Below are 26,743 nucleotides of genomic sequence, written 5' to 3'. Positions count from 1 at the left end.
TGTTGGGTACCAGAAGAATGTCCATGAGGATTCCCACGGCAACTGCCCCCCAGTTTCTCCTTTCCTTTACAGGAAATGAGGTTTATATTTTCTCCAGAGTAAAGGGGAAAAAATGGGAGCCAAGTAAAGCAGGGCTTTTTTTCAGCTGGAACATGGTGGAACGGAGTTCCGGCACTTCTTGAAAATGGTCACAAAAATCCCGCAAAATCGGCATTCACGTGCGCTGTGAAAAAACCTATCCACTTACAGCAGTTTCCATGATTGTGGGGCTTAGGTGTTCTTTCAAGACAGCATAGACACTTGGAGACATGGGGAGAAGGTCAGATGGAGACGGCGGATCTGTAGAATCTCTTAGGCTTTAAGGAATGGAAAGATCTTTAAAAACCTTTTTCGCAAGCAGCACATGCAAGAAAATAATCTGCTATTCAGGCATATTGCCCTGCCCTGGATAGCCTGAGTGAGCCTGATCTCGTCAGATCTCGCAAGCTAAGCAGGGTTGGCCTTGGTTAGTAATTGGATGGGAGACCTCTATGGAAGACGAGGGTTGCCAAGGCAGGCAATGGCAAACCACCTTTGTTAGTCTCTTGCCTTGAACACCCCAGCAGGGGTAGTCATAAGTCAGCTAGAACTTGACGGCACTCTCCACTGCCACCACATTCAGCGTATTGCAAATGGCTATAATGGCTTTGCCATGCCATTCCCACACATCGCCACCACTGATATCATGGTACTTACTTCCTACTAAGTTTACCTAAGATTGCAGCTGAGTAGTTTGTTCGTACTAATAACACCCTCTTGCTCTGAAATCAATGACAGAACCTTCCTATGGACCAAGAGGAGGGCGGTGACGTTCACCAGAAGCGTTTCTCGTTAACGTGGGCACCCATTTCCAATCCGGAAGAACAGTATTATCCTAAATCCAAACGGGATAATGCCCACATCCACCTAAGGATAACAAATGCTACCTGCACAGGAATTTCTACAGCCTCCCCCAATTATGGATGGAGCTGAAGAGAAGTCAGCCTAGTCCTCGGCGTAGGAGGACTGTAGAGCGACAGTGAGACCGACTCTGCCAATTCAACCAAGAAATTTGAACAGGTTAGGATTTTATAGAACAAAACCACTCTTGGAGATACTGGGCCACCTACTCCCGTACAAAGCTACCCAACCACTACAGTTATCATTTGAGGCCCTTCTTCAGGTGCCCTTGACGTCAGGTGGGTACCTGAAAGGGGTCTTCTTAGTCGCAGTGCCAAGATTATGAACTCCCCACTCAGAGATATTTGTTTGCCCCGCTATCACCGTCTTCTGCCAGTGGGTGATGACTTTTCTGTTTCGCTTGGTGTTCCCTCAATGATCCCTTCCCCCCCTGCCCTACATTTCAGTTGCTGCTTCTGTGTTTGTAGCTTTATTGTAGTTTTTAATTTTAACTTGTTTTATGATGTGTTTTTATACAGCTTTGTTTTTGGTTCCTAGCCGCCGTGGGGGTGGAGAGTGCTCTCAAGTCATAGCTGACTTTTGGCGACCCCTGGTGGAGTTTTCAGGCAAGAGACTAACAGAGGTGGTTTGCCATTGCCTGCCTCTGCAACCCTGGTCTTCCTTGGAGGTCTCCCATCCAATTACTAACCAAGGCCGACCCTGCTTAACTTCCGAGATCTGATGAGATCAGGTTCACCTGATCAGGTGGGATATAAATCCTGTAAATATATAAATACCATGCCTGGAATTGTAAAGCTGGTACTGAAAAGACCAAGTCCCAATTGGAAGGAACTAGCCCAAATCTGTATCGAGAAGGCAGAAACCATCACACTGTAGAGGTATTTCTTGCTTATTGTTGGATATTGATGTAATTGTGATTGGAGTCTAGGGAAAGTCGACAGAGCACAAGACAAGGGCATTTGGATCCAGGGACAAAAGACTCCCCCCAGGTTCCAGAGGCAGATAAAATTCTAGGGAGCCGAGCCTGACCTCCACACAGCACAGGAACCAGATGCAGAGTTTGGGCTCAGTATGTGCTCCGTCATTGACACACCCCCCCCCAGCAGTAGCAATGATGTTGACAAAAAGCAGGTCACTGAATTCAACTTCTCAGATAAGGGCAATGCTCTGACTGGTCTGGTCTGCAAGATTTCTATAAAGCAGAGAGGTCTGGGAAAACGATTCACTAAAACCATTAGTGAAATGACTTACATTTTGGAGATCGGGATAAATACAGAGGGTACGTAACCTTTGACTCCTCCTTCTGTCGGTCTTAACACTAAAATACACGCAAAAAGAAAACCCCTCAGGGAATGCATCTCTGCTTCTAGCTCAACACATGTTCTGGTTTTCTGCTTGCGCTCTGGGATATACAGACAGACGAGGATGCCTCTGGGAAAAGTCCTGGGGGCGGGGGTCGCTGGGAGTGAGGTGAGAGGAAGCAGCCGTCGCTATGAACGAGCAAACAGGAGAAGCAGCCGCCTTCGGTCTCTGTGAGCCAGTGGGTGCGGTATTGTAAGAGGAAGATGCAAGCCAAGCCACAGCCACACATCCTCCTTCCCCACCTCGATTGCTGAGATGGGGCCGGGCTGGGTGAGGTGAAGTTGGGGGACAGCAGCGGGGCCCTTTCCAGGGCTCTTCTGGCCTCCCAATTTGTTCCTGCATATGGCACTATATCTCAGGGCCAAACGACAAGTGACAGCAGCCACGAGTCCATCCTGTAGCTGCCGACACCGTTTTAGAAGGATTTGTCGTTCTTTTCAAATTGCTACAAGGCCCTGATCCACAGCACATGCACAGCAGTCCCAAGAGCTCTCCTCTCCACGTCTTTTCCAAAAAGAGACCTCCCCCCACCCCACTGCTGCCTCATGGCACTTTTAAAAGAACTAGAAACGCTTCTAAAACGGGTTGCTGGCCATGGGATGGACCCCTGGCTGCTGTCACTTGTCGTTTGGCCCTTAGTCCATCTATTCTACGGACCTACCAAGAACCAAATGCATTAAGGCAATAAGTACCAGATTTAGAAAAACAAGTTAACCATTATAAAACGTAGCTACGTGACTAGTCTTGACTATATTTAACATTCTAATCCTCAACAAGCCACAAGCCATTTTGCAGAGGAACAGGAGGGCACGGAAAGATGCTGACAGACATTTTTCTTAGCTGGGATTCTGCTCAAAAACTTCGCCTCCCAGGACTTTTTTGGTTTAAAAATATTAAAGTCAGGGGCTGATTACATACACTAGTGTTCAATTTGCCCCTTAAGTTCGGTCTTTTCTTAATGTTTTTTACAGAAAATAATACATTATAGTCATAAACAGAAAGTCTCTCTGCATGAGACATCTGACATGTGAAGAACATGTGTCGGGAGATGCAATGTTAGCCGGGAAGGGTAGTTTAAAAAGACAAGAGCCGGCGGCAGGGCAAAGGCTTTGCTATACACTGGAGCTGTGTGAAGGGGCTGTGAAATGCCAGAAGGGAAACTTCAGCCCATTATAACCTCTCCAGGTCCAAGCCCAGCTCCGGAAGGCAGCTCCAACCCATTTCCATTCCTTGCTGCCCTCTGGTTGAGATCCCACACAAGTTTAGACTGGTGAGGTGAAATTGACAGAACTTTTGGGGAAGCAAAGATGAAATTAACAAACCTGTGAGGTGCAATCTCCACCAGCTCTGTCTTTTTCAACTATGCTTCCTGGCTAACATTGCATCTCTCTATTCTTGACGAACATGTACCAAGGCGTCTCATGTAGACAGACTCAAGAGTTACACCCTTCTAAACCCGTTGACTTCAGTTAATTGTACCATAAATGTTACATTCTGCATCTTTGTTTCTATTTCTTCTTCCAAATATAATATAACTTTGGTACAATTACACCACGCATGGAAATAACCTGTGTGCGGTTTTCACCTCTCCTGATTTTACGTAGAACAAGGGGAAAAAATATTTAAAAGAGGTAACAAATGAAACAATATCCCACCTTCATTCGGCTGGGAGCTGTAGTGTTTTCCAAAGGCTTTGTCTTTAGGGATATCTGGATAAAGGTATTTCAGGGGGTTTTCAGGGACATTATCCGCCACAATAACTTTGTAATCTCGTAAAATGTCAGCAAACGGCAACGCAGTTAAACGACCCTTGTTGTACGGTTCAACAGAATGGAAGATCTCTTCTCCTGTAGAGACAACAAAGTTGCTTACAGCAATGGCTGACACCCCGTGGCTCAAATTGTGTGTGGACCACCAGTAGTGAGCAGTATCTATGAACACTCTACAGGGATGCCTTGTGCATTTTGTCCACTTGTGAGTTCTTGTACTGCCTCTTGGGAACTGGGCTTGGGCATGACAGAAAGCACTGCATAGTCTAAGCAACTGAAAAACACCCCTTCCCCCTCTGTATTGTGTGGTGTATTCAGGGCTTTTTTTCAGGGGGAATGTGGGGGAACGGAGTTCCGGAACCTCTTGAAAATGGTCACATGGCTGGTGGCCCCGCCCCCTGATCTCCAGACAGAGGGGAGTTGAGATTCAACTCAATCTCAACTCCCCTCTGTCTGGAGATCAGAGGGCGGGGCCACCAGCCATGTGACCATTTCCTCCGAGGGTAACCCACTGAGTTCCACCACCTCTTTTCCCAGAAAAAAAGCCCTGGGTGTATTCATGCAATATCTTTCACTGTGCTCCAAACCTACCAACAGGGGTCTGCTTGTGGAAGAAGGAAGAAAAGTGATAGCTGTTCTGATGGCATTCCTAGTTATATTCAGCCCTGAGGACATTTTCATCCAGACCAGGTACAAGTTTAAAAGAACAGATTTCTGAGTACCTGCTAATAGTGGCTACCAGCCCTCTGTCACCTACCGCAATGAATGCAGACTGCTCGGGTGCAAAAATCAGGATATATCTCAGCTTTAATTGCGTACAGAACAATAATTTGAAGGCAGCGGAGAATCAACTTGCAATAAATGTAAATATAACGAGCAGGGCAAATCTGCATTGCGAGAATGTGACTTTTGAACTGTGGCATCACAGTTGATGATACAGATAATTTACTACTATCTGTTTAGAGGAATCACTATTTGCTTCAATTAATAAAAGTTACTGGAGACATAACTTCAAACGGAAGCAAACGAGATCCTTGCCTTCTACCTTGCACAAGGGCCAACCCGATACGTTACACAGGAATATTTCTAAACAGGTTGAACTTGGGGAAGGGGAGAGCAAAGCTGAATCCAAGCATAACAGTTCCGGCACCTTACGATTTAGCGCTTACCACTTTCCGACTTGTAGACCCAGGTAAAAGTAATCCCTCCTAAGTTGCTTTCACTGAACCTCAACAGGAACGTCCCAGGCATCTTGTCCTTCAGCAGAACGCGCTCCTTCTCTTTGCTCACAAACCCCATGATGCATCTGCAAATACACAGGAAAAGAAATGGTGTATTTATGTACATGCATGGCAAGATATAATGGAGATATCACAGATAGGCACTGGTGAGCCAAGCTACAAGTGACGCCTGACACAGGTTGGACACTTGTCGACTTCCCTCGAGTTTTGATGGGAAATGTAGGCGTCCTGGTCTTGCAGCTGTAATGGACAGCCAAGCTGTAAAACCAGGACGCCTACATTTCCCATCAAAACTTGAGGGAAGCTGACCAGTGTCCAACCTATGTAAGGCATCACTTGTAGCTTGACTCTAATTTCTAAATCCTCAAATAAACAAAATGCTTAGGGTTGGGATATTAGCAATGCAATCCTAAAACAAACTTTGAAGGTGTAACTCTGGGATTGCATGGGCTACAATCCTACTCAGACCGGCGGGAGCTCTCTGGGGCCTCAGCTGGTGGTCTTTCACTACTGCCTGGTCCTTTTTTAAAAAAACTGAAGATGCTTGGGATCGAACCTGGAACTTCTGCATGCAAAGCAGAGGCTCCTCCAGTGAGCCAAAGACCTTCTCCGTTTAACAAGTGGTAGATCTGCAGCTGATAATGCAAAGCAAGGGAAAGCTAAAAACTCACTCCAATCCAAACTATGTGGGGAGAACCCACTCACTCAAGCAAATTCAACGCTCTTTATGCTGTCTGGGCTGTCTAGTGTCCGTATTGGTGGTGGTGGAAATTGCCGACAAATCGTAGCTGACTTATGGCGACCCCTGCTGGGGTTTTCATGGCAAGAGACGAACAGAGGTGGTTTGCCATTGCCTGCCTCTGCAACCCTGGTCTTTGTTGGAGGTCTCCCATCCAATTACTAACCAAGACCAACCCTGCTTAGCTTCCAAGATCTGATGAGATTGGGCTTGCTTAGACTATCCAGGTCATGGTAGTGTCTGTATTACTGACTTGATAAAACAGAAAGAACAATCAATATTATCCATAGCCAGGGCTTTTATTCAGCGGGAACAGGGTAGAACGGAGTTCCAGAACCTCTTGAAAATGGTCACATGGCTGGTGGCCCTGCCCCCTGATCTCCAGACAGAGGGGAGTTCAGATTGCCCTCCGGGCAATCTAAACTCCCCTCTGTCTGGAGATCAGGGGGCGGGGCCACCGGCCATGTGATCATTTTCGCCAAGGGCAACCCACTGAGTCCCACCACCTCTTTTCCCTGAAAAAAAGCCGTGTCCATAGCTGATTTATGTACAGCGACTCACCCATCAATCCAAAGGGGAAGAATATGTTTTTTAATTAATTCCAAGATTGCTTCAAGCCATACCCAAAATGTAAATGATTTCCCTGGCAAGTGTTCCTGTTTATAAAAGAAAAACAAAGTTCCTTTAAGTCTTCAATTTTGTGCAAATACCTTTTTTTAAACATAACCAGAGCCAAATATATATATATATTCCAGAATATTTGGTTTTTCCTCCCCCCCCCCCATTTTTTCCCAGAGCACAAATTAAAAAGTTGGAATTTTTGTCCTTCCTCCCATTGATCTTCTTCTAACTTTGAACACGTTATTTTTTACAATTTAAAATGATGTCATTTGAGATCTTAGTGTGCTATTCTCAGTGTGTTTGTCTTTCTTGGATTTAACACACTTAAAAAAAATTAACCATGTATTTTAGCCAGTTTGGTGTAGTGGTTAAGAGCAGCAGGAGTCTAATCTGGAGAACCGGGTTTGATTCCCCGCTCCTCCGCTTAAAGCCAGCTGGGTGACCTTGGGACAGTCACAGCTCTCTCAGAGCTCTCTCAGCCCCACCCACCTCACAGGGTGATTGTTGTGGGGATAATAATAACATACTTTGTAAACCGCTGAGTGGATGTTAAGTAGTCCTGAAGGGTGGTATATAAATTGAGTGTTGTTGTTGTTGTTAGGGAACTTTAAATTAACATATAAGGTTACTCTTAGCTTGTTAGCCATTCATTCATGTGCTATTAAATAGCCCCTCCATTGCAGACAGGGCTAAAAATTACTTCTTGTTTTTAACAAAAGCTGGGCATTCAGAGAACCAGTTACACATATTGTTATAATGTTACATCAGTATAACGATGTTCAGTTTCCATTTTAAAAAAATTGAAAAAGACCCAGTGGCCCCGGGAAAAGGGAATGGCCACTGCTGGACGACTGCAAGCAAATCTGCTGTGAAAGCGCCACTGCTGTAGTGCTCTATCAGCAGCAGCCATACCCGCAAAGGGGAAACCACACAAGCCTGTCCCTGTGTGGAAACGACCCTTTTCAACCACAAAGCTGAGACGCAAGACTTGCTCATTGCAGAAGTCCTGACATTTTGTGATAGGAGGTTTTCAATCCTGTCGTGCAACTAGAAAGCTTTTGGAAATAGGAGGAGTGCTGCCAATCACATCTGGAGACATGCACCTTTACCCTTGAAAGGGGACTCGCGGGAACATCACAAGAAATTAAACTGTGCTTGGGGCATTAAACTAGCCGCGTACAAAGGACCTTTGGTGTAACGATACCGACAAGAAGAACACGAGTACTCTTAATTCTGTTAACAAAGATACACCTTGCAGAATTTTGACCAGTAAAGTTGGTAACTGCTGTAAATAACTTGCTGTCCTAAAATTCAAGAAGAAGAAACGTGAGGTAAAAGTCATTCCGAACAAATCTGTTTTTAATACTGCAAAGCCAAAACTGTTTGTTTGTTTCACTGGATTTCTATTCTGCCCTCCTCACAAGTGGGCTCAGGGCAGACTACATAGTTTAAAACACAATACAGCAATAAATATTCAAATTAGCCATAAAAACAATATAAAAACATTGTAAGATCTTAAGCAGTTATAACAATAGTAATAAATAAATATCACAGCAGCAACCATTGCTATAATTTTCAGATGCTATTAAGCTGTTAAAAAGCACGGTGGTGGTGGAACATCTGATGGGGAGGGTTAAAACATTTATTCACACCCTTCACCCACATGGCCGGCGAAGGCTTAGCCCAGACTCAGCCATATGCCTGGTGGAACATCTCTGTCTTACTGGCCCAGCGAAAGGACAACAATTCCTGCCGGGCTCTGGACAGAGAGTTCCACCAGGTTGGGGCCAGGACCAAAAAGGCCCCGGCTCTGGTTGAGGCCAGGCGGGCCTCTCTGGAGCCAGGGACCACCAATAGTTGTTTTTCTGCTGATCAATGTGTCCTCCGGGGCATATACAGGGAAAGGCAGATATGCTAGTCCAGTCCACTTAGGGCTTTGTAGGTTAGTACCAAAACCTTGAATCTGATCTGGTACTCCACTGGCAACCAATGCAGCTGACACAGTATATTTACCGTATTTTAAAAACCAAGCAAAAAATCTCAACTGGAGCTAAACTATAAACACTCCAGAGCTAGAATCCATCGGGGACATTCCTGCCGAACAGCAAAAGGAAAACTAAAATGACTCATATGATTTAGTAATAATCTGGCAGAAATAATTTTAAGCAAATTGCTTCTGCCTGGAAACTGGACACCGTTCGGCTTCCAAGGGTCAAAGGTATTTCTGAAGTTCCTACCTGTAAGTTTTTCCGCCAGCATGCTGAGCTGATCAGCATTGAGGCCGCGGCCAACGTAGGATGAAAACTGCCAGCTCAGCACTTCCAGGAGCTGGCTCAAAGTGATGGATGGTGGATTATTAAAGAAAGCCAAGTTCTGCAGCCAAGGAAGGGTTAACACAGTATTTTATTAGCTACTCATCTGGGAAAATCCAAAACGTTATTAGCTACATTATTGTACTTTTTTCAGTGAATGTCCTAGCTGTTTATTGTATTTTCACTCACACTGTGTGATCTGCCTTGGATTTCAGTGAGAAAGGTGGACTAATAATAATAGTAATAACAACAACAACAATAATGAGGAGGAGGAGGAGGAGAATACATCAGGAGTATTTTAAATGGGATTGAACTTTGGGTGCAATTCCGATCTCTTATACTTGATGAAAAACACTGCTGGATTCAGTTAGTCCAAAAGGCAACGATAATTAGCATTATGTAATATCTATCCTGCCTTGTCCTGGATAGCCCAAGCAAGCCCGAGAGCCAAACTACAAGTGACGTCTTACACAGGTTGGACACTTGTCAGCTTCCCTCACGTTTTGATGGGAAATGTAGGAGTCCTGGTTTTATAGCTTGGCTCTCCATTACAGCTGCAAGACCAGGATGCCTACATTTCCCATCAAAACTTGAGGGAAGCTGACAAGTGTCCAACCTGTGTAAGACGTCACTTGTAGTTTGGCTCTGACTGTGCCACTTTCTGGAAGCTAAACAGGGTCAGACTTGCTTTGTACTTGGATGGAACACCACGAAGGACTAGGAGAGCTACGCAGAGGCAGGCAATGGCAAGCCACTTCTGCGCATCTCTTGCCTTGATAACCCTACGGGGTCGCCGTAAGTCGCTTGTGACTTGAGGGCACTTTCCACCATCAACGGCCATCTCACGAGCAGCCAGACTATGGCTGGGGAAGGATACAATGATCGTTTCACCCCAGTGCCAGGAGATTTGCCCTGGCTGCCGTTTCTTTCCAGGCACAATTCAAAGTCCTGGTTCTTACCTTCACAATCCTAAACGGCTTGGGGTCAGTGTACTTACTCGTCTCATATTGTCTATCCCACCAGTTAAAATCTGCCTCACAAGCCCAGTTCTCTGTGCCCTGGTGGCAACCAGAGAAAGGGCTTTTTCAATAATGGCACCTCACTTCTGGAACGCTCTTCCCCTTGAGGGTCGCCTGGCACCTGCGTTCCTCTCTTTCGGGAGGCAAGTCAAAACATTTCTGTTCACCCAGGCTTTTAAATTATGGGGTTGATCTTTTAATACTGTTTTAATCTGGAAATTTATTTTAAATGTTCAGTGATCTGTTTGTATGGCCATTGTTTTTAAGCTGAGCTGGGTTTTTTAATGCTGGGTTTTAATTATTATCTTTTAATTTAAAAAAATGTTTCCTTTGTAGGCCACCTTGGGCAGGTTCCTGGAGAGGTGGCGTAAGATTTTTTTTTCTAAATAAATAAATCATGACAGGTGTTGTGAAGGGCCAAGGTCAGGCCCAGAGTGGACACTCACTCCACTTCAAGACTGCAGTGGTGGGAGAAACAAAGCCACACCTCACGGCCTTCTCCAGTTAAGTCCAGTGGTTCCAGCAAGGCTAAAAGGAACACAGGAAAACCCATGCTTTGTTGCCATTTGTGTCAAGAAATGGGAGGCTGCCCCAGAGGGACTTGTAACGCCTCCTGTTTCTTGGTAGGTGAGATTCTGAAGGCAGTACGCAAAGCCACCTTCCCCAACTCTTTTAGCCCCAGTGACACAAAGATTAAAAAAAAAAAAACAAGTTGTGCTTTGCTGCCTCTGCAGGAGAGGAAGGGAACTGCAACATGCAAAAGGAAGTCGATTAATGAGCCCAGGTGAGCCTGATCTCCTCAGAACTCAGAAGCTAAAAAAGGTCGGCCTTGGTTAGTAATTGGATGGGAGACCTCCAGAGAAGACCAGGGCCACAGAGACAGGCAATGGCAAACCACCACGAAAACTTAGGGCCAAGCTACAAGTGACGAATGACACAGGTCCGACACCTGTCAACTCTCCTCAAGTTTTGATGGGGAATGTAGGCAGCTTGGCAGAATGTTGGACAAGTGACAGTTGAAAAGTCCATTGGACAGCAGTCGGAGAGCCAAGTTGCGAGACCAGCATGCCTACATTTCCCATCAAAACTTGAGGGACGCCGACAAGTCTCCAACCTGTGTCATTCATCACTTGTAGCTTGGCCCTCTGTCTCTTGCCATGAAAACCCCATCAGGGGTTGCCATAAGTCAGCTATGACTTGAGGGCATTCTCCACCAGGAGAAGAGAGCCCCATAAATCAACAGGGAAGAGGAAGAAAGGAACTGCAAAATGGAACAGGAGAAAAGGAAGGGAGCTATACTGGGGAGTTCGCAGACATGCCGTGCCCAGAGCCCACAAGAATCTTCAATCAAGCATGGTATGTACGGCTTGGATCATCTGGGGCATGTAACTGATGTGGTTGTTTCCTGCCATCCCTTCACTCAACAGCCTCCAAGACCTCCCAATCACTCCTGGGTAGAAGCTGAGGGATTCATGGCGGGGAGAGCCATGTGACAGAAGATGAATGTGTTACCGCGAGTGATGTTTTTGCTGCAAACAATTCCAATTATCCGAGACTTCAAACAATTTGACAAATGGCAAAGAAAAATCTCAGACTTTGTGTGGGCAGGCAGGAAACCCCGCGTGAAAATGAAAGTATTACAAGATTCGAAAGAAAGGGGGGGACTGCAACTGCCAAACTAAGATTATATTACGAAGCAATTTGTCTGGCCTGGTTAAAAGATTGGATAACGTTAAAAGACCATAAATTGCTGGCCTTGGAGGGGCACAAAAAATTGTTTGGATGGCATGCCTACTTGTGGTACGATAAAGTTAAAGCGGACTCTATGTTTTTGCATCACTATATTAGAAGAAGCCTTTTCACAATCTGGAACAAATGTAAGAATTACATGGAAAGTGGTATCCCGTCGTGGGTGGTACCATATGAAGTAATAGACCCGAGAGCTGTTTATAATGAACAACAATGAGCAGAACCACAAGTGACAAAAGGCACAGATTGGACACTTGTCTGCTTCCCTCAAGTTTTGATGGGGAATGTAGGCAGCTTGGCGGAATGTTGGACAAGTGACAGTTGAAAAGTCCATTGGACAGCAGTCGGAGAGCGAAGCTGCGAGACCAGGATGCCTACATTTCCCATCAAAACTTGAGGGAAGCTGACAAGTGTCCAATCTGTGCCTTTTGTCACTTGTGGTTCTGCTCATAGTTTAACTTATAAAGAGATAACGTTGATGGAAAATAGAATATTAAAAATAAAGACACAAGAAGAGTTATCTCCTCAATATGGATGGTTTCAATATAGACAAATCAGGGATCTTTATAACTTGGACTGTTCAAGAGGAGGAATAAGACTGAAAAATTTGGAGCTAGAAGAAGTGATTTTAAAAGAAGGTAAAAAAGACATTTCAAAAATATATAAAATACTTCTAAAATGGCATACGGAAGATGAGACAGTCAAAGTCCAGATGGTGAAATGGGCAATAAATTTTCATAAAGAAATAACAATGGAATCATGGGAATATTTGTGGAAAAATACTTTGAAGACTTCAACTTGTACCAATATTAAAGAGAATGTTCATAAAATGATGTATAGGTGGTATTTAATGCCTAAGAAGATTGCGCTTGGAAATGTAAATATGTCAGATAAATGCTGGAAATGTAAAAAACACGAAGGATCATTGTATCACATGTGGTGGACTTGTGAGGTAGCGAAGCAATACTGGGGAGATATAATTAAAATAATTAATGAGGTGTTGCAAACCCAGATAAGTAAGAACCCAGAATTGCTGCTACTGAACTTGGGAATGGAAGATGTTCCAAAGCAGCATAGAACATTGTTATTTTACATGATTACAGCAGCAAGACTTTTGTACGCGCAGAAATGGAAAGTGCAAGAAATACCAACTATAGAAGATTGGATTTACAAACTGTTGTACATGGCAGAAATGGACAAAATGACAAGAAAACTGAAAGATCTTGATCCAGGAGAATATATTGCAGACTGGGAGAAATTGAAACAATATCTAGAAAAAAAATGGGATGTGAAAGGAGAACTGTGGCAGTTTGAGAATTATTAATATGTGACTTTATAAAGGGGAGAGAGAAGTAACTTTACCATTAATGGGGAAATTTAGTTATTAATTAATCTAAGCTAATATTAGTAATAAAAAATTGTATTAAAAGTAGATAGTTTAAAGAGTGAAATGTAGATTGATATATTAGAAAATTGGAGATATAGAAGAATTTGAATATGCTTAGAATAAGTGATATAATATATATAAGATTTAGAAAAATTATAGTTAAGAGTAATTTAAATAATAAGATGGGTTAGGGGGTGGAAAGCTGTTGGAAGTCAATAAGGAGGGGGGGAAAGGGTGGGGGTGGATATAATTTAGATAAGATGGGGAATTTGTGTATTGAATAATACTTTATGTACTCACCAATAAATTTTTTTTAAAAAGCATGGTATGTATGGCTTGGATCATCTGGGGCATGTACTGATGTGGTTGTTTCCTGCCCTCCCTTCACTCAACAGCCTCCAAGACCTCCCAGTCACTCCCTGGGTAGAAGCTGAGGGATTCATGGGGGGGGGGAGAGCCATGTGACAGAGGGGGTACCATACCCCAGGGAGAGGCACTATTCCTGAACCAATGGAATTTCTTGTTACAGTTAAAGCACTACTGAAGAGGAAGATGATTTTGTCTGGTTCTGCTTCCTCATATTCATACACCCACACACCACGATGGTGTGGTTTTTCATTCATGCAAGTCCCAACATCTCTAGTATCAGGATTCACAAGGCCACAGGGTGGGAAGGAGGGTGTCACGGGGTGAAGGTGGGAAAGAATCGTATCCTTATGGTTGGGCTCCATTGGACCCAACTTGTCTTTTCAGATCACAAAAAGCTTCTTACTTGATCTTTGAGAAAGGAAGGGGAAAAAAATGATACACAAAACCTACCTGGGGTTCATTTGTTGACAAGTTGTACCAAATAATGGAAGCCCAAGCATTAGGTAACTGGCTGACATTGGATATCATCACTACAGGTAAAGAACTTGCCTGGTGGAATGAAGAGAGAGATTGCACGAGTAATGTCAAGAATGGTTTGAGTTATATTCCAAAAATATGCTATTAAATATTCTACTGAGCAATATCACAAAAGAACATGGCAAACTTTTGAAGTATATAGTGACAGCTGCTAGAGTTCTACATGTAGCAAAATGGAAGACAAAATCTTGCCCAGATAGATCTAAGTGGATGGATAAAACGTACGATGCATCGATGGCTAAATTAACTTCTTAAGCGCCTAACAGACCAATATTGGAATTCCAGAAAAAATGGAAAGATTTCTTTGATTACATAGCTCGGAGTTAAGAAACATTAAGAACAGTTAATATGGAAATAGATTAATTACAAAAGAGAGACCTTAAAAACGGTGAGTATAAAATATAAAATAGATGACTGATTAAATATTATTGATATGAAATTTTAGGTGTAAGTAATTAAGGAGAGGGAGAGGAGAGACATTCCATAAGTTACCACATATTCTAAATGTTCTTTTCTGTTGTAGGTTAAATTTAGTATTCTGTATTTTGTATAAGGTTCTATGCACTTTCTATTGTTATTTGTATTTTTTCTTTCAAATGCTTTTCTAAAAATTAAAAAAATAGTAATGTCAGGAACAAGAACATGCCATGCAGCAGACACACATGCAAGAAAAGAATTTCTGTAGTTAACCAGCATTTTTGGAACTCAGTTGGATTCCACGTGCAGGGCTATGTTCTATGCCGGGGTCCCCCATCTTTCTGGGCCTGAGGGTACCTTTGGAATTCTGATGCGGGGTGGTGGGCGCAACCAGGGTTTTTTTCCAGCTGGAATGCGGTGGAACGGAGTTCCGGAACCTCTTGAAAATGGTCACATGGATTGTGGCCCCACCCCCTGATCTCCAGACAGAGGGGAGTTGAGATTGCCCTCCGCACCGCTGAGCGGTGCAGAGGGCAATCTTAACTCCCCTCTGTCTGGAGATCAGGGGGCGGGGCCACCAGCCATGTGACCATTTTCTCCGAGGGCAACCCACTGAGTTCCACCACCTCTTTTCCCAGAAAAAAAGCCCTGGGTGCAACCACAAAATGGCTGCCACAAAAGGCATAGCCAGCCACAAAATATCAGAGAGAGAAGTCAAGTGTAACTTTAATAAGTAACTCTTCAATAACTCAGGCAGAAGCTCTGCTTAACAGGATGCATTTTAAATTAACACACGGCTTAAAAATATTTTCTTGCATACACACAGCTTACCTTCAGTCATGCAGTGAATATCCTTGTGTTGTTGAGGCAGCGGCTGCTGAAACAATTTTTAAAAAATCTGCACAGCCAATCAAAAGCTCTGCTGGGCACGAGCCCCACCCGGTCCTGCCGCTTTCTAAAAATATGTGGCAGGTGCCAGGAAAAGTGCTGGCGGGCACCTTGGCACCCACAGGCACCAAGCTTGGGGCTCTTGCGCTATGCTAACTCTCCTCTCAGGCAAATTAGGGCCATTTCCACACAGCTTGATGATGTTGGGAAATGGGTATTCTTTTTCCTGCTACCCTACAGCATGACTATTATTCTGGGAGCAGTACAACTATGCTTCTGTGCACATTCCAGGGCTTCCCTGGCTTTTCTCTCATCTTTCCCAGACCTGCTTTGCTGCTGTGAAATTTTGGAAAAGATCACAGCAAAGTCTGGATGGCTGCCATGGGAGCAGGAAGTTTGGCCTTTCCTAGTACTGCCTACACAGCAGCCATTTTCCTTCCCTTTTCCACAATGGTCTTTTCTTTTCCCTCCCACCAGACAACGGATATTGTTATAAAGATATAACAGTCTCTCTGTCAGGTTCTCTGAATTCCCAGCTTTCATTTTTTTTAAAAAGGAAGTTTCTAGGCCTTTTCATTGCACATATATAAGAGGAAAGATATAGCTCCACAACAAAAAGGGCTACAGACTTACTTTTAAAAAAAATGAAAGCTGAGAATCCAGAGAAACCTGATTATATTGTTATAAGGAGATATTCAATTGCTGATTTTAAAAACAACTGCAAAAGCCTTGGGGGAATGTGGTGGGGGGGTAGCTACTTCTGGGGGACTGGGGCAGGGAAATTATGGGGAAATCTGCTGTGTGGAAGCCCCATTGCCGCTGAGCTGTATCAGCAAGCATAGAAGCAGTGGGGAAACCACACAAGCTTGTCCTTGCATGGAAAACACCTCTATGTCTAAAATGAATTATCCTAGTTATGTATGCAACTGGTCTTATTTTGTGAGGAGCATTCTGTGCTGCATGCTTCATTTTTTTTGGTTTTCAGCTTTTCACACGCACGCATGCTGCATCTCATATACAACTTCTGAACAGTGAGATTTCACATAAATGCCATGGCTGTTCACAGACTGATCCTCTATGAGCTTGCCTTATCTAACAGACAAAAAAAAAAGTAATTTTTCGCTTGGGTCATCCTTAATAAGGAGAATTTAACTGGGAGAGCTGAAAACTTCTTCCTCAAAAAAACCACAACACAAATGTTCTGCATTCAGCAAAAGTGAATAGCAGTGCATTTTAAGAACATGAGAATGACAAAGCTGCTCTGTGGCCATTTGGAACGTGCTCATGTACACATTTCCTATGTAAAGTGTTCCTTTCACATGGTCCGCTTCTCCCCACCCCTCACCCCCAAAATTCTGAAGGCACTTACTTCCAAGTCTATGGTTAACCCGTATAAGCAGACCTGTGTTTCAAAGCTGATAGAGTGCAACTCTTCAGTTACCATTTGAGGACCCTGAAGGGAAAAAAAAGAAAATTCAGAAGTTGTGCACTGACTCAAAAATTCTTGAATGCTGAATGTTAACACTTCTGTCAAAACAGAATGTAGAAAAATAATTGAGACTTCTAACAATGTCATCTTAAGCAAAACTATGCCCTTGGCAAGCCCTCAACAGGAAAAGTGTGTAACTTTCCCTTCAATGGCACTGTAATTGAGAGGTTTTTTTTAAAAAAACCTTTCAACATTTAATTTATATTAAAAACCACAGGATTTTAAAAGCCATGCAGGGTTTTATTTGTTCTTCGCTGTGCCTCTTACATTCCCAAAGCTTACTGATAGTGACCAAAACCTTCCTTTCTGGTCGTGAATTCTAGTAGAAAACATAAATTCCAATTCTCTTCCCTTTCTTGAAACGCTTTGCCTATCCCGGGAAATAGACAATTGAGAGAAACCCTTTAGATTGCCTCCATTTATAGAGGGCTTAGAGTCTTCTGTTCCCACACAGGCAACCTGCAGCTCAAAAGCTAGAGATTCAGGAACAGACTAGGTAAAACAAAAAACTCTCTCCGATTATTTTAAAAATACTTCTTCATAGTGCACCACACTGATGGACTTTGCGCTTGCTAACAGTGTCTCTTCAGAAACGTCTAGAGCTAGACCTCAGGCAGGAAATGCCTCTCTCCTTAGAAATGCAGCTCCAAACTGTGTGCTCTGAGGGGAAGGAGCTATACCACCCGCTCAATTCCTTCCAATGTATGAGTACACCACAAGAAGTGAAGAGTGTGTGGTGAAGGAAAGGTGAGACCGTCGTATGACTGCTAGATGCCCAGTTACAAGGAAGCAACCTGGTTTGACTTCTCCAGGGCCTACGCTGACAGGTATAGATTACCACAGGGAGCTACCTGGAGGCAGGTACGAAGACATCTAAGAGAAGAGAGCATTCAGCATGTCTTTCAAGGGAAAGAAGTCCATTGAAATTCAGTCCTAGAACCAACTATGGTTGGTAGAAAGGTTGCCCAGTGGGCCACTTGGGGGTGGATAGAAATCTTGACCAAAGGATTCCTCAGCGGTTTCTCAAAGGGGCCATCCAGGGCTTTTTTTCAGGGGGAACGTGGGGGAACGGAGTTCCGGAACCTCTTGAAAATGGTCACATGGCTGGTGGCCCCGCCCCCTGATCTCCAGACAGAGGGGAGTTGAGATTGCCCTCCGCGCCGTGCAGCACGGAGGGCAATCTCAACTCCCCTCTGTCTGGAGATCAGGGGGCGGGGCCACCAGCCATGTGACCATTTTCTCCGAGGGCAACCCACTGAGTTCCACCACCTCTTTCCCTAGAAAAAAAGCCCTGGGGCCATCTCATAAAGCAATCTACTGGCCATGGCATATTGTTAATTCATTTCAAATACGGATTTACTTTTTTGCAGATCTTGCCGGGTATTTTTGTTTGTAGGTCTCAAGTGATGTAAAATAATTTATCCAGAAGGGGGAGCTCCAAAGCTAATTTCTACTTAAACATCAGAGGGAAGGAAGGAACAAATTAGGCCTTATTAAGACCTTGTGCTATTTTCCATTTTTTTAAAAAACAACAGAAGACCTTAGTAATTGTGCTTCAGCTCCCTATTTTTCCCTCTATAATTAACAACTGAATGTAGGAGTTCATCCTTAAAGGAAAAGCATTTCAAACGATGAAACTTTACATGACGCAACAGAATTTGGGTGCAGCGTACCAAAAAAAGCAATCCAAAGAAATCTTTCTTCCTACCTCATATCCCTTGTTTCCAGCAGAGGACTTCATCTCTTTTGGTTGCTAATATTAAAAATTAAGACCAAGATTAACAGGTTGGAAAGGGTTCATTGATTAAATGAGGTGCCATCTACACAAGATGAAGTCCTCATGTTTGCTGGGGAACACCTCAAGAACTTTCCTTCACATGTGCGATGGAAGCTTTGTGCCTCCTAGATGCACACTGGCTCTTTTCTGTTTGTGACCATTGCGCACAAGAAGTAACCGCTTCCACATCCTCTAACCACCCCCTGGGGCTACTATTGGTTCTGCTGTGAAACTCACTACAGCCATATCAGTAATATGAGCCACAGGTCAATGGAAAAAATAAGGGGTGGTGGTGCTACAGCCTTTCTCCTGCATACTGTGGCCGCAAACAGAAAAGAACTAATGTGTACCTGGGAGACAAAAACTTCAATTGCACATGTGATACAAAGTGTTTTTCTCAACAAACATGGGAACTTGGTAGTGTGTACATGTAGCCTCATGACGCTATTTTATGTTTAATAATGAAAACACCACAATGTGTACACTACACAACATTTGCTTAATGCAGAAAATCGCAACTCTATTGCAGGCTGGGGAAATGGTGCGGGGGAAAGGCTTACATCTATCCTTCCTTTAAGCTGCCGTCCTGACCTGAATCAGTGTCCTCCTTCCCCTCTTCATACCTGCTATCTAAAGAGGAGAGGAAACCTACTGACAGCTCCATCTGTGGAACTCCTAGCAGAATGTCTAGTTTGGTCTACAGAGAGATTTTTCTGGGATCAGGAAAAGATCCCCCCCGCCTCTAACATCTTGGATTTCTCTTCCTTTCTACCATTTCACATATTTTCTGGCAGTAAACCCTAGCGAGTGGCAAAGGAAATGTGGGCTTGTAACATTCACACTCTGCTTTTTTACATGTGTAATTAGGACGTGTGAAGATGACCTGACGAAGCATAGAATGTCATGACGTGTGTGTGTTGCAGTGTTAGAAACAGAGACGGGCATAAACCAGTAAAAAAATGAACCATGTGGTTCGTCAAATTTCACGAACCATGAACTGCGAACTTTCACAAACCTGCCCCCAGTTTGTGAACCAGTTCGTTTGGTTCGTGAAAACGTCATATCCAGGTCAGAAAATTGTCACTTCCGGGTCAGCAGAAGGCCACTTCTGGACCAGCAGAAGGTCTGCAGGAAGTCCATCCCCTGTTGCCTAGGAGACTGATTGATCGGCACCAGGCTGTCTACAATGACAAACCAAAAAACGAACCAAACAAACCAGCCTAAAGTTTGTGGCGGTTCATTAGAAATGGGATCTGATGAACCGCTGGTTCGTGAACCACGAACCGGCCTGGTTCGTCATGAATTTTGGTTCGTATTTCGGTTTGTGCCCATCTCTAGTAAGAAACTAAGGTCTTGTATTAGAGGGGCCAGGAAAATGAGATTTCTGCTTATCAGCTTGTAACCATTTATGCACTTGGGGAGTTTTCCGTCAGGTCAATGGCAGTGGTAGATAAGCACCACTTGTATGAATCCCGACAAATTCAAAGGGATCTACCAGTATGTAATTGACAGCAAGTATCAAGAATGCATCTATTTTTGTAATTTCTGCATCATCATAATTAATAAAATTATTGCCTTACCAAATGTCGAAATTCCACAGAAAGACTCCCATTTGCAGATTCATCCATGGTCATAGCTTTGACATGAGTGCCACAAAGAACAAATCTGCGACTGCTAGAAGACAGGTCACAACATGGCAGGTTGCAGGACTGCTATAATGTGGGACAATGCAGCTCATTAAAGAAGACGTGGCACCATTTAAATTTTCTTACCTTATAGGAGAAGCATTCCTGGATTGAAAAAAAAAACCACAAGAAATACACTGTGTAAGTCTTTGTAATATAGAATGCCTAACAAAATTCTAACAGAGGAATAAGTTTACTACTGTAGGGGTCCCCAACATTTTTGACCCTGTAGGCACCTTTAGAATTCTTACACAGGATGGTGATCACAACCACAAAATGGCAGCTGCCGGACGTGGAACCCACCACAAAACGGCTGCTGCAAGAGGCGGAGCCAACCACACCCAAAGGAAGTGAAAAAAGAAAGAGTGGTAATTTTTAAATAATGAGTCCTGATACAGCACACTCTCTGTCACCTCAACAACACATTTACTGAAATGACGGGTTTGGCTATGAGTTTACTCAAATCCTGGCTCAGTGTTCAACCAGTAAAGGAGTTTTTCTCCCCATAACTGACAGAATATTTTTACAAAAGGAACTCTAGAAGCATTTTTAACTCTGGAGTGGTAAAATTTCAGTCAAGAAGCTGAGCAAAATCTTGGACTGGTGATGCTGACTTTCAGCTTTCAAGGACACTTTTTTCATTTTCAGTTCTGACAGAATCAGCTTCCCAGACTTTTCATTTCATGCTAACCAAGTCATCATGGAGAAACGCAACCTAAACCGCTTGGTTTTGTTTGGAGAAACTCAGTCAATTCTGAGATGTGGAAAGATTTTCGTGAGTCCGTTGACACTGCTTTGCAGCGAATGCCGCCTACATATACACAATCCCTCGTGAAGGCTAAGCTGACGTTACTTTATGAGTCAACTTTTAATTTCTACTTTCTTTTCCCCGGTTCTGACTACTTCCATTGGACTGTCCCCCACACTGAGTGAAAAATTTGGTTGCGTGTCTGAAAACAAAAAGAGGAAAATAACAGCCAAAACCTGATGTTTTTTTAAAAAGGAAAATATCCATATTGAAAATTCTGTTTATTTTTTTAAAATGTTCTTTTTAAAAAATTCAATTTCTTTCCTGTTCTGTACCCCTGAATGCCCTTTAAACCAGACTTCTAATTGTTCGTGTTTCCAAATTCAGCACCAAATATTTGATGTGTCGTAGGATTTTTTAAATTTGAAAATGTTGAGAAATTGTTTTAACATTTATGGTATCTCAAATTTATAGAGCCTTCATGATGTTAATATAATGGAAAATGGAAATGAGGCGTTAGAAAAACTGCAAAAAAGCCACTGGAATTACATCTAGGCTTTTACTTCAGTCTTTTCCACTTTTCCACTACATAAAACATATTGTAAGATTTTAATAATATAATATGTCATCCCATCCCACAGAGGTTAAGCTTACAACCCCACATAGAATTACTTGGACACGACCCATTGAAAATTAACTCAGAGCTATGATAGAAAGGCTGTAAAAGTTAGAACAGAGGAGGTCAAGGAATTCCAAAAAAAACTATCAGAACTGGCATTAAACAATTTGCAAACGTAATGACAGTAAGTACATGTAATACTCTGATTACTTGAAAAATCACCTCTTCCTGTTTTGTACATGTGAAAAGCGGACACAACTATGGTATCACACATTCTTAATGCATGAAAACGGTTCAGGGCTCATTAGTTTCATCGTAGAGAGCCCCTGTTCACCCCTGTCCCCCTCGTCCTTCCCCTCATCCCCCTTCTTTCCAAAGATGCTTCTTTTTTGTGTGTGAAGAAAACTTTATGACGTTATAATATCGTAACATTAACCTCACATTATAATGTCATTATGGTGGTAGAGAGTGCCAGCAAGTCATAGCTGACTTACAGCAACTCCTGGTGGGGCTTTCGTGGCAGGAGACATTCAGAGGTGGTTTTGCCATTGCTTGCCTCTGCAACCCTGGTCTTCCTTGGAGGTCTCCCATCCAATTACTGACCAAGGCTGACCCTGCTTAGCTTCTGAGAGCTGACGAGATCAGGCTTGCCTTGACTATCCAGGTCATGTTGGTTTAAAAAAAAAAATCCCAATACAGGTCAGCCATGCTCCGAGTAGACATCTCTGTTTAGGATTTATGACCCCTGCTCCCCGGCTGCCGTCCAAACTGGAGAGCCCCATGCAGGCTGACCCAGAGCTGGGAGGCAGAGCTGGCACCAAGGGGCAAACCAACACAATGAGATAACGATGTTATGAAGATGTAACGTCATTAAGTTTTCTTCACAAAAAAAAGAAGTACTTCATCACCATATAATGACAGTTAATTTGTGTTGTGATGACATGGATCTCTTTTAGGCTTCTGTGCTTTTTGGTTTAAAAATTCTGTGTTAAGGGTGACTTTGTGCCAACCGTGCTTGTGGACCTTGTTGGGGTTGTTTTTGGCTTTCATTTCTCTTTTGTTCTTTTTTTCCTAATGCTAACAGCTTAGTGCTGGGTGCCGTTGGTTGTCGTAATGTCATTCTGTTATAATGTAGTAACGCAACTGGGCATCCACGAAAATTAAAAAAGGGGGGTGTTGGTGATGTGACGGCACCAGTGAACGCCAACAATGATGATGTTCACATCTCACCACGTAACCCTCTTATTTCATGGCGGAGTGGACAAACAAAGACAGCGTCCACACCAGGATTAAAGGTGGTGTGTGGAAAGGTTGGTGGCCGAAATGAATTTGATCCCTAAGGAGTGAACACTCAAAAAGAGAGTGGCCCTTTTCACACTACTTACTTGCTTCCGAAACATCGCGAGATGTAGCGCAAAAACCGCGGAAGATAGCATCTTCTTGCGAGAGTTTTGCGCGACATCGCGCAACATCGCGCAAAACTCTCGCGAGAAGATGCTATCTTCCGCGGTTTTTGCGCTACAACTCGCGATGTTTCGGAAGCAAGTAAGCAGTGTGAAAAAAGCCAGTATATCCCCCCGTGCAGAAAAGGCCCCGTTAAAACAGTTCAAACAAATGATAGCATTTTTGCTAAAGAACCTACTTGTCAATAGCAGCTTTCACTTTGATCTGATAGTTCAGCTCTGGCAATTTAATAAGCAGCCTAGGAAATAAAGAGTATAAGTTCGGGTTCAGGATAAAAAACAATTTGATTAGTGAAAAAAAATTGTAATTGCCTAGGCAACACTGCCTAGCCGTTTTTATCAAAAATCAAGAGAAGCAAGAAATTCAGGCAGAAGGAAGGACCACTTAAGCATATCTTGCAGCTTAAGTGTACGATCCTATCCAAATGCGTAACTACTCCAGAAAGAGCTGAATCAACATAAATGAGCATGAAGGGGCTTTCCCATATCTCCGCCCCCTCCCCCCGGATTAATAGCTCCAGCCAACAAACTGCTTTTCCAACAACAAAAAACTATAGAAGTTTTGATGTACAGAATAAGGGTCTCTTTACCCGTGTGCTAAACACAAGTATGATTGGGGGAAACACCACCAACTCAACTCACTTTTCATTTGCGACCAAGAGCATATCTTTAAAATGGAAGGCCCGTGTGCCAAACAGCAGCATACGAGACCATTTTGCTTGGCCTGCGGACCTGATCCTCTGCTCAAGGGACTCTGCTGACATCCTGATGGTGTTGGGACTCAGCTGGCTCCTGGCACGTCTGGCCAAATGTAAGCCTTGCCTCTCTCCCCCTTTCCTTTGCCAGCATGGCACCATCTTCTAAGGATGATGTTGCCTACTCCTGGCTTAGAAGGCGCTTTCTAGGGTTCTATTTGTATTTTGTAACACGAATGGCAAGAGATCCTTTACTCACCTAAGTTTAACAGTGAACTGTATCAAGGTTTTCAGGACCAAAGGTCTCTGTGGGTGCGTAGGCATACAGGGCTGTTTCTCCACTACAAGGGAACTAATGTGAAAGGAAAAGACACTATCATTAAAACCAAGAACAAGCCGGCTAAATGAAAAACCGGAAGATAAGCAGGAGGCATCCAAGTCATTCGATTTATATAACGTTCGATTTATATACCGCTCTTCAGGACAACTTAACGCCCACTCAGAGTGGTTTACAAAGTGTGCTGTTATTATCCTCACGACAATCACCCTGTGAGGTGGGTGGGGCTGAGAGAACTCAGTGCTGTGACTGAGCCAAAGTCACCCAGCTGGCTTCAAGCGGAGGAGTGGGGAATCAAACCTGGCTCTCCAGATTAGAATCCTGCCGCTCTTAATCACTACAGACCATTTTCAGATAACAAAGAAATGTGCTAAGCAGTTCCTTGGATGGAACGATAGAAATGTTTTGGTCAGATTGTCTGTCATATGAGAACTCACATACCTTTGGAAAAGGCTGTAAAGCAAAAAGTTGACTCTTTCTAGTAAGTGGGGTCTTTGCAAGGGAATCGAGTCCCCCTCATAAGTGAGTTTGACGAAGAACTCGTCCAGCTTTTCCAGCTGCCGTCTTATTTGGAAAAGACTCTCTGCCAACAGTGTAAAACTGAACAAATGCAAAAAGAAAAGGAAAAAAGATCAGGTTACAGAGGTCTGTGTTTTTTTCTCACACACTCTCACAAATGCACATATTTGAATTAAAAAAAACAGAAGAACACGTGCTGCAAAGTAAATAGCAAAATCAATTGTTTTGTTTCGGACCCTTATTGTGCAAAAAATCTGTCCCAGCCCTAGGTTTCGGACAATTCAGCCAGACGAGAAGCTGAACTTTCATCCCCATCGTGGCCATCCACACCTGACTCAGAACTGCTACTACCTTCACTTGTTAATGTTTTTATGCCACCTCTCCAAGAGTCTGGCTGATACAGCTTACAAAATAATAACAAAAACAAAACATTAAAAGATATTAATCCACATCCAACACGAAAAAACCAGCCCAGCGTAAGAAAGACCACGAAGACAGACCACTGACAGCTTAAAATAACAATTTCCAGACTAAAACTGTGCTTTAAAAAAATCACTCTCTTAATTAAAAGCCTGGTTGAACAGAAATGTTTTTGCCAGACACCTAAAATAAAGCAATGTAGACACCAGGTGAGTCTCAAGGGAAGGGCATTCCACAAACCTGGTGCCAGCACTGAAAAAGCCCTGCCACTGGTTGCCACCTGTCTCACCTCTGAAGGGCGGGGGGCACAGACAGCATGGCTCGTGAGGCAGATCTTAACTGGTAGGCTGGACAACATGAGAGGAGGCAGTCCTTTAATGATATCTCTGGTATATTTAAACACCTGGTGATACTATGAAGGACGCTTCATGTGTGACTTTTCCCCCTACCAAAATGTTTCAAATGAGCCAGTGAAAATGTAAAACATAAACAAGAAGCCAGGATAACCACGTACATTTTATTAACTCAATAGGAAGCCAAGACTGGGTTGGTTTGGTATAGTGGTTAAGAGTGCGCGACTCTAATCTGGAGAACCAGGTTTGATTCCCCATTCCTCCGCTTGAAGCCAGCTGGGTGACCTTGGGTCATTCACAGAGCTCTCAGCCCCACCCACCTCACAGGGCAATTGTTGTGGGGATAATAATAATACTTTGTAAACCACTCTTGAGTGGGTATTAAGTTGTTCTGAAGGGCGGTATATAAACTGAATGTTACTATAGTAATAATATTGGTTTCCCTTTTGAGGGTAGCCAGGTTTGTACCTGTGTAATGTGAGGAAACTCCTCCTTTTAGACACTTAGGCCTTATTCTAGGCTCTTCCAGATAGGAAGTCTTCTCCATCCAAGCTGTACTACATGCAGCTAGCATGATAACTAACTGGGCTAGCAATCCAGTCTGGGATTTGCAAGTTGTATTGTCACAGGTGTGAGGGGGCAGCTGACCATACAATTTCAGAAGAGGGGGAAACTGATGAACAGGAAATTGAATAATAACATTTGATTTATTCCCTTCAGGACAACTTAACGCCCTCTGAGAGTGGTTTACTAGTGTGTTGTTATCAGGGGTCATTTTGTAGAAAAAGAGCTGGAGGAACTCATTAGCATAACTCATTAGCATATGCCACACCCCTTGACATCACTGGAAATATGTCATTAGCATAACTGATTTGCATATGCCACATCCTGACATCACCTATCCTGGCTGCTTTGGACCCAATCTTGGCCATTCATGCCCGAAATTGGGCTCAAAATGGCAAAAAGGGGCTGAAAGTGGCCAAAAAGGGCCCCAAAATGGTCAGGACCAGGCTGCTGTTGAACAGGAGAGTGATCCACCACCCGCCAGAGGCCCAATCCGGGCTGTTTCAGCCCCAATCCAAGACAAAATGGGCTCCAAATGGCCGAGAGTCAGGTGGGCAGGGCCACCTGACATGTGACCTCTTTGGGGAACTGCCGGAACCGTGTTCCTGCGCGTTCCCCCTCGAAATGAGCCCTGGTTGTTATTATCCTCCCGACAATCACCCTGTGAGGTGGGTGGGGCTGAGACAGCTCTGAAGAGCTGTGAACTAATCCAAGGTCACCCAGCT

At 43.6% G+C, this 26,743-nt stretch overlaps 1 protein-coding gene across 1 annotated transcript in view; it reads right to left on the bottom strand.

The window, feature by feature from the left end:
- Positions 1-26,743, bottom strand: part of STAT4 (signal transducer and activator of transcription 4) — a 52,935-nt gene that overhangs the window by 2,284 nt on the left and 23,908 nt on the right. The window contains exons 9-23 of the mRNA XM_054971141.1: positions 24,604-24,762; positions 24,085-24,177; positions 23,310-23,369; positions 20,388-20,405; positions 20,196-20,289; positions 18,547-18,591; positions 16,719-16,802; positions 13,958-14,056; positions 8,909-9,044; positions 7,923-7,975; positions 6,612-6,706; positions 5,240-5,376; positions 3,957-4,148; positions 2,191-2,257; positions 248-356 (exon numbers count right to left, since the gene is read on the bottom strand). Coding sequence (XP_054827116.1) covers positions 248-356; positions 2,191-2,257; positions 3,957-4,148; positions 5,240-5,376; positions 6,612-6,706; positions 7,923-7,975; positions 8,909-9,044; positions 13,958-14,056; positions 16,719-16,802; positions 18,547-18,591; positions 20,196-20,289; positions 20,388-20,405; positions 23,310-23,369; positions 24,085-24,177; positions 24,604-24,762 — 1,441 coding nt within the window. The remainder of the gene's footprint in view (positions 1-247; positions 357-2,190; positions 2,258-3,956; positions 4,149-5,239; positions 5,377-6,611; positions 6,707-7,922; positions 7,976-8,908; positions 9,045-13,957; positions 14,057-16,718; positions 16,803-18,546; positions 18,592-20,195; positions 20,290-20,387; positions 20,406-23,309; positions 23,370-24,084; positions 24,178-24,603; positions 24,763-26,743) is intronic.

Source organism: Eublepharis macularius, chromosome 2 (genome assembly GCF_028583425.1).
Source record: "Eublepharis macularius isolate TG4126 chromosome 2, MPM_Emac_v1.0, whole genome shotgun sequence".
Taxonomy (NCBI): domain Eukaryota; kingdom Metazoa; phylum Chordata; class Lepidosauria; order Squamata; family Eublepharidae; genus Eublepharis; species Eublepharis macularius.
The sequence above is the reverse complement of the archived record's forward strand: the minus strand, read 5'-3'. Positions and strand labels throughout refer to the sequence as shown.